At 31.5% G+C, this 13,093-nt stretch overlaps 1 protein-coding gene across 9 annotated transcripts in view; it reads left to right on the forward strand.

The window, feature by feature from the left end:
• Positions 1 to 12,336, forward strand: part of LOC128990621 (calcium-activated potassium channel slowpoke-like) — a 145,416-nt gene extending 133,080 nt beyond the window's left edge. For 8 of the 9 annotated variants that reach the window (XM_054413164.1, XM_054413121.1, XM_054413129.1 and 5 more), the window contains 5 exons: positions 942 to 1,078; positions 1,519 to 1,631; positions 2,176 to 2,331; positions 3,033 to 3,126; positions 8,167 to 12,336. In XM_054413164.1, the coding sequence (XP_054269139.1) occupies positions 942 to 1,078; positions 1,519 to 1,631; positions 2,176 to 2,331; positions 3,033 to 3,126; positions 8,167 to 8,244 (578 nt within the window). In that variant the 3' untranslated portion in view covers positions 8,245 to 12,336. Of the gene's footprint in view, positions 1 to 941; positions 1,079 to 1,518; positions 1,632 to 2,175; positions 2,332 to 3,032; positions 3,127 to 4,699; positions 4,752 to 8,166 lie in introns of all 9 variants that reach the window. The other variant, XM_054413105.1, reaches the window with a different exon arrangement.
• Positions 12,337 to 13,093: the final 757 nt, after the last annotated feature.

Raw genomic sequence — 13,093 nt, forward strand, 5'->3', positions numbered from 1 at the left:
AATGCCCCTAGTTTCTCCCCGGCAACCCCTAACTGAACTTAAACTATTTATTTCATGATTTGAATTTGGATTCGCTGATAATTAATGCAATTACTTAGATACTAATACTTATGTTTAATTTGGAGCTGTCAGCAAAGTTTTCGGCCATGTCCAGTCCAAGCAAAGGCGAACGAGACAGATTTGTCATATGCTCGTCTTTTTTACCTCTATTGCTGTTGGCAGCTGATACGCTTCGGCCAGTAAGTTATTGCTCGCGCGCTGAGTATATATATATATATATATATATATATAAAAGTGATATAAGATTGTGCGCATGGCACAATCTTAAGAGGTGACAGTAAATTACTCTTTATTTTTCCCACACAATTGACATCACTTACCTCTAATCATTAATACAAACACATAATTTAAGGACTGTGAAGAAGTGTTGTCAATCAATTTATTTTTTGTTAAAATGCTTGTAGCTTAGTATAAAATAAATAAATTTGCATTAATGTGAAGTTCTTTTCCACACTGTATGCCAGGATAATGTGCCAGGTTCAAGTACCACTTGCTATACAGGGCTAAGTTTCCGGGTAGTTCTCACTCAGTTCAGACATGTGGGATATCCTTCCAGGGTTCACGTCTAGATTTAAATTTTCACGCTCAACCTGTCCCCTTGCCTTGATTGAGGTTTTCCTTGCTATGCCTATGGTTATACACTAGACAACTAAAGGTCTGGTTTTAGCCACCACCTCAAAATAGAATTGTAACAACTCATACAACATTGCCTATATGCAACAGTGTGGTAAATTTATTGTATTTACTGTATTCAATTGATATCACCAAACCCTTTCGGTAAACAACGGTTTTCCGCTTAACAAAGAGTACATAAACCAGTTTGTTACTGTGTAGTGGGGCAACAAAATTTTCAATATCAACATGATGGTTTTGGGTTGCAGAGTTGGTGAACGACAGCAATGTTCAGTTTCTGGATCAGGACGACGACGACGACCCTGATACCGAGTTGTACCTGACGCAACCCTTCGCTTGCGGCACAGCCTTTGCTGTCAGTGTGCTCGACTCGCTCATGTCAACGGTAAACTTTTGTTCATTGTATGATAAATTATTTTAAGGATAATTTTGCCAGTTACAGATTCTGGTATGTTCAAGTGGTTCAAGTTACAAAAAGAAACTAGGGTTTTCCTTGTTTGCACATAATGTAATAAAGTAATGAAAACTTGCTGTTAGTGTTTGGACTAGATAATTTTACATAATCGCTAATAACTTAATTTTACTTTAATTTAATTTTAATTTAAAATAATTCTACATAAATTCAACTGTTAATACTTTTATAAATTATTGCTCTTGATTTTAATGTCATCATAACAGTCATTTTAATTTTTAAATTGTACATTTCAATACACGTTCTTCAATATTGTAACAAAGTCATTTAAATGAAGGCTTGTTTTAAAGATTAGTATTACTAATTGCCTACCAGTAGGTTGGTAATTGCTTAAAAATCTTGTTGGTTTACAGACATATTTCAATCAAAATGCGCTGACGCTGATTCGGTCGCTCATCACGGGAGGAGCGACTCCTGAGCTGGAGCTGATTCTTGCAGAAGGAGCTGGTCTGAGAGGCGGTTACAGGTATACCTCAATTTACATCAAGTGCTACAGCATTCTAAAATATTTTAATGACATTTTTCAAGTCTCTGGGCTTAATACATGAACGTGTAATACAGTGTGGCCATATAGTGTTTCCATAACTTAATAAATTTAACAAAAGTGATTAGAAGAAAAGTCTTTTTACATATTTTCAAACAATATATCATACCATCTTTGGTATCTTGTAAGATATTAATAATTAATACACAATAGTTACAATTATTATGATCAGTTCTGGATTTGATTTGGTTATTGCTCAAACGACACATTTTATACTGTGATTCATGTGTTATTTAGATTTCTATTGTTTATCAGTGCAGTTAGCTTGCTAGTTCTATTTACCTTTCGGACTGTCCCACCCCTTTCTTTAAGAACAGGCCAAAGGATGAGCAAGATTATAAAAGGCTGCTAACCTGTGAAAAGATTGTTTCTCTTTTCAATGTTGGGTCTGCAAAGGTGTAAGTTATATAAACTCATTGTTCAAACCCTTGTGAGGATGAATATTATATTAACGTTTGTTTTCCAGCACGTCAGACAGTTTGTCGAACCGAGACCGTTGCAGAGTAGGTCAGATCTCACTGTACGACGGACCCCTGGCGCAGTTCGGTGAGGCTGGCAAGTACGGGGACTTGTTTGTTGCGGCACTCAAGACTTATGGGATGCTATGCATCGGACTGTATAGGTCAGTGATCAGCCTGCTTATAATCTTTAGTCGATATACATCAAACATATCTTGTTTAGCCTCTTCCAACATTGGCAGTTTCATACATGTGCTTGATAAACAAATTATTTGTTCACTTGGCAAAATAGTATTTTCACATAAATGGCCAAAAATAAGTTTGCTTGAGAATGTATTTCACGTTCAAGAACTTGAATAAATAGGGATTGCAAAACATTTTCATCTAAGGTGGAGGGTATAAAATAAACACATTTAAGTGAGAAAATCAAGTCTTTTTAAGGAATAAAACCTACCTACTAACCCTTACTCCTTGTTAAATAAATATCAATACCTGAGAACTCACCTTACTCTTTTACTAACTACATCAATCTCCTTACTCATGACTTAAAAAAAAGTCAATACCTCCTTAACACTACCCTTATACACATTTCCAGTTGCAAGTGAGATCTTTGGTAGGTACTAGCAGAGGAAAAATAATAGTCTATAAAAATATTTTTTAAGTTATAAAATTACATGACATAAAAAAGAACAGATCAATAAACTCAAGCAATATTAAAAAAATATGCCTTAAAATTTTCTTCTGCTGGTCCGTAAGCATGGTCTGTCTGTGAGGGAGTTATTTAATCTAGGGCGATTGATTATATATCTCTCTGCAGATTCAATTGGTTGTGAATAATTTTAATGATTCATTTGTTCTGTTGAAGGTTTCGTGATACAAGTTCATCGTGTGATGCTTCATCAAAGCGATATGTGATTACAAACCCACCTGATGATTTTTCACTATTACCAACAGATCAGGTAATATTTCATGCCTTTTATATTTTTATAAATTCTATAAGTAAGTTTTGGGAATTTAAAACAGTTACTGGTATAATTTTGTGCAAATAATTGTAAGATTGTTTTTTTTTTACATGTCACAGCACTGAGACATATTAGGTTATTTGTACTCTATTCTGTCACATTTATTTTAACTTATAGAATAGACTAAGTAAATAAATAAATAAAAATTAAATATTGTAAAATTTTTTTCGGTTCTAGCAATATGGTTTCTGCCTTCGCTTTTTGAATATGCCCTTTAACAATTTATACACCTTTTAATTTTTACCAGTAGAAAACAGTTGCATTTTGTGTTTCCCCAGTAGCATAGTTTTTCTGTTTTTAGTACCGTAGTGCCAGTTTTGATTTTGTATAAAGCTCCTAACAGTTGTATTTTGTATAACCTTATTCTATTTACATATTTTGTAACATTTTATTTTACTAATGCTGTAGTAGTACCTAATAGCTTTTTTATAAAATACCTATCAATCAAAATATATTACAAAACCCTACTAGATTTTTATCTCAAACACTTATTTACCGGTAATTGAAATGAAGCTTTGTAGGCTACAAAAGTAGGTCTAAAACACTCAAATTTTGTATATGACCACATCATTTTTAAAATTTTACATTCATCTTCTCAACCATAAAATGTATGGAAAAGTGACTGTTTATATAATTTTATCAAAAAAGTATAGCCTAAGTATATATATCTTATTACATCACTTCCATAACAGTTCAAATTCATTCATAATTTTTTTACATAATATAGAAACATACAACTGTGTGGGTCGTTTAAAAATTACTAAGCTTAAAACTCTCTAACAAAAAATATACAAATGATTGATTAACTGTATCCACTAGTCATGACAACTGAGAAGTGCAGATAAAAACCTTTCTATGTTTTCAAACTGGATTTTATGAATTAACTTATGTTTTTTGTTAATTTTCAACTAAGAAAAATCTTGCAATGTCAAACTTATTTTCTTTTTACCAAAACAAGTTAAATCGCCATTCATTATTCTGGGATGCATTAAAATTCACTAACTATGCAGGTCTGCTGCAGTTTTAGAGGGAAAAGTAATGTTATAAGAGGTGCTTTAAGTAGTTTAGCATTGCTAGCCTCTATTTTTCTTTTTGTATATCTTTGTAGGTTCTGAATTTTGCTTCTTGTAGCCCAAAATCAATTATAGCTATGTAGAGTTGTAGCGAAAATCTGCTAGTTTTTTTTACACGTCATATATATTTTTTTATAATGTAGACCCTCTAGGAAATTAAATTTAATTAATATACTCAAACTGAATGTTAATTACTATAAAATTCATAAACAATCGATTCACCACAAATGGTACAATATTCTTAACTTTATAGGATCTGTGAGTACCTTGAAACTGTTTAAATTTATATTGCTAAAGCTGAAATAATTATTTTGTACTCACACTTATTTTTGAAGAAAGTTAGTAGGCCTACCGTAGTTGATATTTGCCATATGCTTATGATTTTGTACCTATATTTATGGCACTTAAGTATTTAAGATTAAATTTCAATTTTTCAGGCCTTTGTTTTGCTGCCGTTCGACACAAAACTGAAGCAACCATATTGCTCAAGTATATTTCATATTGGTTTTAAGCATGGAAAGGATTGTCCATAAATTGCATTGTTTTTTAATAAACCTTGATTCATATTGCCAGTAGGCCTATTATAAATTATCATAATAAATATTTTTGTTTATTGCTAAAACTTAATGTACCTAAGAAATATCTAAGAATAATCATTTGTGCTTGGATTAGTCACAAAAAAATTGACGATAACCCTCCAAATTTCATATTAAACTGAGACCATATTGTGAGTTTCAGCATTAAATTATCAGCATTGTTATTACAGCCTCTCTTATATTGGCTAACTTTATAATACAATTTGTAAAACAACAAAATGGATTTATACAAAAAATAATAAGTAAAATAAAATTATCACAAAGATTACTGATAGTATTATTGATAAGTTATTATTGATAGTAATGTTTTTCCACCTTTTTAAATTACTTTGGTAAAATATAAAATAGGAAAATAACTGAAATCCACTGCATGAGAAATTGTAGTCTATGGACAATCCTTAAGACATGTTATTCAGCAATACTAACAACCCTAATAATCTGTTATCTTTGTTCTTTTCTTATGATAACTAATTTTCTCATTTCTAATATTAACCATTAACCTACAAAATCCAATACACTAAAACTTATCCCTCACTCACTAACATAGAAATGTTTCAAGGGTTGATAAGATAGCAGGCTTACCAGATTGGAAAATAGTCCATCCTGGCATAATAAACGAATAAACACCACAAACAATGTGCTCTAGAAAATACTATTAAAATATTTCACATTCAGTTACAGGGAACCGGAAGACAGTTGCTCCCCATATATAACCTTTCTTAGTTGAAAATTCTTTAATTGATATGAAATATTCTAAATATTGCGTGTTGGTGTTTCTTGTACCAGCTGTGTTCCTTCCTTTTTAGGCAATCCTTCAAATCTAGGACCTTGTATGTTATGGAACACTACTATCATTGAAATGTTTGTTGGGAAAAGATAAATTTGATGTTATTCCTACGCAAATGATTGATTGACTTGACATTTGTAGTTAGTGTAATTCAATTTTTATGTTTTGTAGTCGAGAAAATAGGTTAGCGCCTGATGTAGTTATGCATTTGCTAAGAGGCATGTGGCATTAAAAATATTAACGTTATATGCTCATAAAGTTTATATGCATAACAACATAAATTATTAATTATTTGTTGATTTTCTATGCTCTGTCACGAAACGTAGGAGTGACATTATTTTGAATACCAAATTATAGAAAATTAATACATTTGACAAATTTTTACCGATTAAAACCTAATTAAACATTAATTAAATGGGCGATACAATAAAACGGATACAAGTTTGAGTAAATTTTGTCTATGTAAAATAACTGCTGTATGTTTAATGAATCAACGTAAATAACTCATTGGATCTAAAGCATGGTAATAGTACGTGTTGTTAGCAGTAAAATAATATTTGTTACAAATATTAACTTATCTAATAATCAATTATAATTAGTACCAGCTTTGTCAATAATTTAAATGTACATAACCATTTCAGAAATCAATTAAAGAAGAAATATGTACAACAAAATATGTACACTCCAACCTTTAAGATTATAAAAAGATTATAGGTTACAAGTTTGTAAAAAAATAAAAGCGTAGTAGTTTTTTTACTTGTTTTTTTTCCTACATAGTACTTTTGTCTTAAACAAGAGATTTAAATTTTTATGATGATCTAAAACTAATTATTACTTTTACACTAAAGTAATTTCCTGAAAACACTACTAAACTTCTTCTCTCATTACTAAATTAAATTGTTTTGCAACGTTAATAAGGAGAAAATATTATTGGGTAAAAATCTAATTTGTGATATATAGGCCTATTTCAAAGCTTTTTCATGAATAGACTCATTGATTTATTGAGCTTTAAGCTTTAAGCTGTAGAAAAAAAAAAACTAGAGAAAAAACTTTGCTTAAACTAACACATTTAAAAAAATCAATTGGATTGCAATATACTGCATCTACGAATTTCTTAAAAGTAGATTTGACTAAAACACTAGTCTTAATGAAAAAATTTAAAAATTTTTATCTTATATTGGAGATATTGGCAATTAATAATGAAATGTATAATTAAATTTACAAGTTCAACAAGGCCAATTAGTGTACTAGTGCCTGAAGATGGAAACCTAGTTTCTGAAAGAGCTAAAGAATAAAATAAAATAATTATATGTTGGCCTTGTTGAACTTGTAAATTTAATTATACATTTCAATAAAAATTGTAGTTGCAGGTCTATTTTATATTATAAATTCTAAGTTTGTGATAAAATTTAATTGGTGAAATCAAATACGACAATGACAATCAAATTGATCAATATTAATTTGGCGAAAATACAGGTTTTGCATTCTAAATAGACAATTTAGAACCCAATTTTGGTTTTTGGTTTTCATTTGTTGCTGGTAAAATCCAGGAATCTTAATCCTCGAATCCAAATCCTAAATCTCAAATCTCAAGTACTAATATTACAAAACACAATAAGAAACATATGTTTCATGAGAAACATCGTAAACATTTTGTAGTCCATGACTACAAATTCAGGTAGATTCAGGACTACAGATTTTTTCAGGACCTAAGAAAAGCTTTCACCAGTCTTAGCAATACTAAATCTTCAGGTTGGGATGAAATTCCCCTCTTTGTTATTAGTAGAGTTTTTAAACTTATTGAACAACCTCTATGCATACTAGTGAATCAGTCCCTCAAGGAAGGAATATTCCCAGAAAAACTCAAATATGCAGAGATAAAACCTCTTTTTAAAAAGGGTGATGTCAACAATCCTTCTGACTAACAACCAGTTGCTCTTTTGCCTTGTTTTTCCAAAGTTTTTGAAAAAATTGTGAAAAATCAACTTTCAGATTATTTAGAAAAAAATAATTTACTAAATCCATCTCAGTTTGGTTTCCCCTCAAAATCCAGTACTGAAAAAGGCTATTACCAGGATGATTAACTGCATTGCGGAGGCCTTGGACGGGTCGCAGCGCACAATATGTGTGCTGTGTGACCTTTTCAATATGCTGATGATACTGCTTTAATCTGCACCGAACAAAAAACATTGGATTTTAAACAAGACTTAATTACTAATGAGTTTCAACTCCTCGGGGACTGGTTCACAGCAAATGGTCTATCTATGAATGTGTCAAAGACACAACTAATTCACTTTTCAGTTGCTAATGAGAATCGAGACATTGCTGTAAATTTGAACCAAACATCAATATATTCTCAAAACTCGGTCAATGATCTGAGTCAGGTAGTCGGGTATTCCTGAATTGTTTTTTGGGACCCTTTGAGCGCTTGGCGCAATTAAGGAACCCTTTGGCGCAACCAATGCATGACCAAAAGCTGTAATTATATTCTGTTTTATAATCGTAAGTTTTGTTTGCGCAGGTATTTGTGCTTATGCAGTTTGACCCCGGCCTTGAGTACAAGCCAGCCAGTAACCGAGGCAAGGAGGAGAACTCCTGACTGTTGCTGTGTAGTGCTCTCACTGACGGACCGTACTCTTACATCTAGACGACCCGTCGCCACGGTCCCACCATTCCGCGTCATCCCTCCCCCTCCCTGTCAACTTTTGTATCGTCTTTAAAATTTCTCCTTAAGGTTATGTAGTTTTGCAAGAGCCTTAAAAGTAACCTAACCAAATCACAAATTTAAAGACTAAATTATTTAATTATTTATATTATTACTTAATAATAATTATTAATTATTTATCTATTGATTTTTGCTTTTAGGCTCAGATCATGATTATTTGGTTGCCTGTTATTTGATCACAGGCTGTGAACCTTTTAATTAGTTTAAATAGTTTTTGGAACCAAGGTCTCTAAAATTGTCGTTACATATACTGCATATATTTTGAACCACAGCCCAACTAAAACACTGAATTAATTGGTACATATTAAGATTGCATGTGCACATCAAGGCAGTTCACATTTTCAAGCACGATCAAAAATATTTAACTATTTTAACCATTTAACTTTCAATTGAATTGAATCATTAACTTAATCATCTACCGGTACCTGAATGCAAAATTACCAGTTTAAAAAATATCACACTAAAATATCTGTGATAATTTAATGGCAAGACAAGGCTTATATTTTTTTACTAACATATACAGCCTATGTGCTGTCCCCCCCCCCTCCCACCCTCGACGTTAGGAAAGGATGACGCAAAGGGAAGCGAGAGCACTACAGAAACAGTCAAACCATAGACACAAGTGTAAAGTGTAGAGTTGTTACGATTGTTAACGGACTTTCCAAGAAAGCGCTTTGTGAGTGTGAGTTCGGGCGAAGGTGACGTTTGTGGGACAGTGCCTTGTGAATCTACTCATCCACCTCGAGAAGCTGTCAAATAGATACTAGAACACCATTTTCGAAACGAACATTCCTTTTGTAAATCGTTTTGCAAAACACACAATGTACAGATTGTTTTACATTTTTTACATTCGATATTGCACAATTTTTTATCAGAATCGGTCCGACCTGTTTAGGATCACCATTGAAATTCACTCGATTCGAAGTGTTCTGATGTATCTTATGTGAGACACAAACCGTCAAATTTCGCTCGTCCTCATACACGCTTAAGGTTGTAATTGTTATTTGTTTTAAGGCCTAAGGTACCTTAGACATATTGCCTTCACCAACAATCAACATTTCTATTTCCTCAGGTTTTGGGATTTTGTTTAACTTTCAAGTTTATGGTGAGCGTAAATAAAATAAATTGAGCATGTTTTGAGTTTTTATTTTGTGATTGAATTTCCATAAATTTTAGTTTTGAGTTTATTGGAGTTTTTTGAGTATTATTCTCGAATGTCTACATGTATGATTAGTGGCACATCCATAATTATATTTTCTTTGGAGAGAGAAATTTATTTAACACGTTTCTTCCCAGCCTTTACACTCAGATATGTATAACAACGCTAATTCTAAGTAAATAAAAGTCAATTTTCACGCTCTAGTAATGTAAAAAAAAATTTCAAATTCGAAACTATTACAAGTTATTACTTTAACATTAGTATTCTAATCAACATGCTATGTGACGAATTATTGTCCAAGAGCGATTACAGGACTCTCTCACACACTCAAAGTAATGCTATGAGTATCAAAATTATAAAGAAATTAGTTGGTAATTTTAAAAGAGGCATATTAGATAAGACCCACACGTGATAAAGACAGAGGTTAGTGTAAACCAGGTGTTAGTGTAGGTTTAAGATAGTGTATGGGGATCACCAAAAGATTTTCTTTACATAATTTTTTAAATACTGTTGAGAGAAAATCTATAATACTGAAATTCAGATCAATGTAAGCATTGCTTATTTATTGAGGAGGTGCTTTAGTTACTAAGCTCCTTTTCAACTTAAATGTGCCACTAATTATAATAGATTCCAGGTTCAGTTTTGTAAGTTATACGGAAACATTTTGAAGAACAAATGAGATTATAAGAACAAGATTTTTTATACCTCGGAGTTTTAGGCTTTAATTATTCATTAGTAATTGTGGATCAAACATTAGGTTATATTAAGTTTAAGTAGATGCTGTAAGGTGCTAACTTTTCTAAAATCTAAAAAAAATACTAATTTAATTACACTACCGGTAAGTATTTAAGAAATATCACCTCTTGAAAGTGTATATGTTTGTGAGTTAATTTGTTGGTCGAATTAGATTTGTTATTACTGAGTTTTAACACAAGTGAACTTATTTGTTGATAAATGTATGTTATAATGTGCAAGTGATTTACAATTTAAGTTGTGGGTTAATGAAAATGATTCAAACTGTTGTTTAATTACATGCACTGTTGTTGAAATCGAGCTTTGTAGATTTTATTCTGCTGTTTATAAATGTTTATATTCGTAAAATTGAATTTGTAATAACGAAGCACTTTTAAAAGTAAAAATCCCGAGTAGTCCCAACGCCGTAAAGATTCATACACTTACCGTTAATCTAGTTCCGTTTGAGATTTTAGCATAGAAATACGCTTAAAATTTTATAATTTACTATTAAATCCTAGTACAAAGTTAGGCTTTTCTGCCATTGTAGAGTATATTCACGTTATGCTACTTTTCCACCCGCAATGCCTATGGAAGTGATATTTTCACTTTTAATTTTTCTCAATACGATTTAAAAGTGGTTCGCTCCATTAGCTGTATTATAGCTACACCTCACTCGTTAGCAAACCCTAACAAAAGACAAATGTTGAATGTTCTAAACTCGTAAGATGTATATATTGTATCATTGCTTCACCTTTGTGTCTTGTTTCAAATAAATAATCATTCGATCGATCACTCATCAATAGTTTTAAGTGTAAAATAAAATTCTATTTTTCATCCACTGTAGTATTTTATCGGTTTGTATATTTTTTTGACCATTGATGCTCATAAATCGAGATAGATTAACTTGTTGCCAATCCATAAAATAATGATTAGTCAAATAAAAAAGAGGTTATTTAAAATGTTGAGATTTAATTAGTCTATTATGGTCCGTACGCTGAATAATTACTTGCAACTGACAAAGCTGGCTTTGTCTTAAACTAGGGAGTTATCTTTGCCATATTTCTTCAGCATTTCAATAATGTATTTAATGTTTTACCAACAATTTATTTAATTTTAAAGTAAAATTAATGAAATACAGGATAAATCAATCGCCTTTTAGAAAACAACGCGTTGAAGTAAAATTAAAAAAAAAAATACCCTCTGAACCGTGAGAAATTTTAGCAGATGTAATCCAATGTTTGTTCATCCCAGCAGTTTCTAACAGCTGTAAAATAATTACTGCAGGAGCGTTAAAAATATTTCGGCTAAGATAAAGATATAAAATTCCTTAGAAAATCAAATAGTCACAAGTCATTATTAAAGTTTATGGCTAAAATGGTAAAATGAAAACAAATTGATATAATTTACTAACTTTTTCATGTTTAATGGTTAACAAAGCTAAAGGAACTAAACACTAAAGCATTTCTAACAATGTTAATGAAACATTTTATTGATGTCATTGCCATTAAAGTAAGATATCCTCATTCAAAGTCATAGTTCCATCATATGTGAACACTGTATGATAAGAAGCTTTGTTATGTTGCCTGTTTAAAACATGTTAATGATACAAATTTAGCCTATTTTGGGCACACGCTTAATCAAAGAACACGTAGTACTGTATTTGACCAGCCAATATTGTTGATATTTGTAGAACCTCTTTAAAATCTTTTCTAGAATTGACAGAAAACTAAATTCTGTACAAATCAATTGCTTATGAGATATTGCACTTCCCAAAAAATAAGGGAAATATTGTAGCCTTACTATTTCATACATTTGTACTTTTCATCGACTCTCACAATATACGCTATATTTTTCCTGCTGTTAACTTTACATTTTAAAGTTGCTGAGCACATAACGTTTATTAATTTTAAATCATCATGGATAGAAACGTTAACACATTATTAAAATGTCTAGATGAAATCAAAGAGTATATTTCATGGTTGGAATTTGTATTGTTTCCATTTAGTTATAGTTTTTATTTCTCTTCTAAAATTTGTTACTGAATAAGATATTATACTCATGTTTATACATTATTAATTGTTTTATTAGACCTACCTAAATCAATAAGACTTACAAATTAATTGGAACTGGATATAGTTAGAGCTTTACTTTGTATTTTGGTCTGCTTCCATGTCGGCATGATAAAACCAGAGGTGTGATATAACGATCTGTTGTAGAAGTTGAAGTTTATGTCATTCGGTTAGGATTCTTGTTATCCATAATTAATATTTAAGAAGAGACGTGGATAACTCTGACTTTTTTATCATCCATTAAAGAATGACTTTTTCCCTTGATTTGAGTCATGAATATTTTTAAGATCATCAAGAGGCAAGAGGCAATAATTTATTCTTGGATTAAGGCCTGAATTAGATTAATTGAGGATAATAAGTAAAAAAGTCATGTTTTGTTTTACAAACACAACTGACTTTAGAAAACTCATCAAACTACCTAAACTGTTCATAACTTGGTGGGTGTACCAGAAATTTAATAAAGGAAGCTTTTTTTAGGGAGAGGATGGAAAATCTTTTTACGCACACAGGTAGCCAGCCAGTAGTGTGAGACTCCTGAATTTATCACGGACTACTCACTAAAAAACCCCTCTACTCTGTTGGACACAGACCTAGAATTGTTTGTCACATTATTTCAAATCAGGCAAACATGTCACCTAAGCCCTCAGGGCTCTCGCCATTTCTAGCATTTAGATTCTTTATGACCTACACTGCATCCCGGTCAAGGTCGAGCTTCTTGGTGCGGAGAATACCCTGGATGTAATGTGACACACAGGTCCAA

Source organism: Macrosteles quadrilineatus, unplaced genomic scaffold, assembly GCF_028750875.1.
Source record: "Macrosteles quadrilineatus isolate MER2022 unplaced genomic scaffold, UCM_ALF_1.0 Scaffold_1__1_contigs__length_201487025, whole genome shotgun sequence".
NCBI lineage: Eukaryota > Metazoa > Arthropoda > Insecta > Hemiptera > Cicadellidae > Macrosteles > Macrosteles quadrilineatus.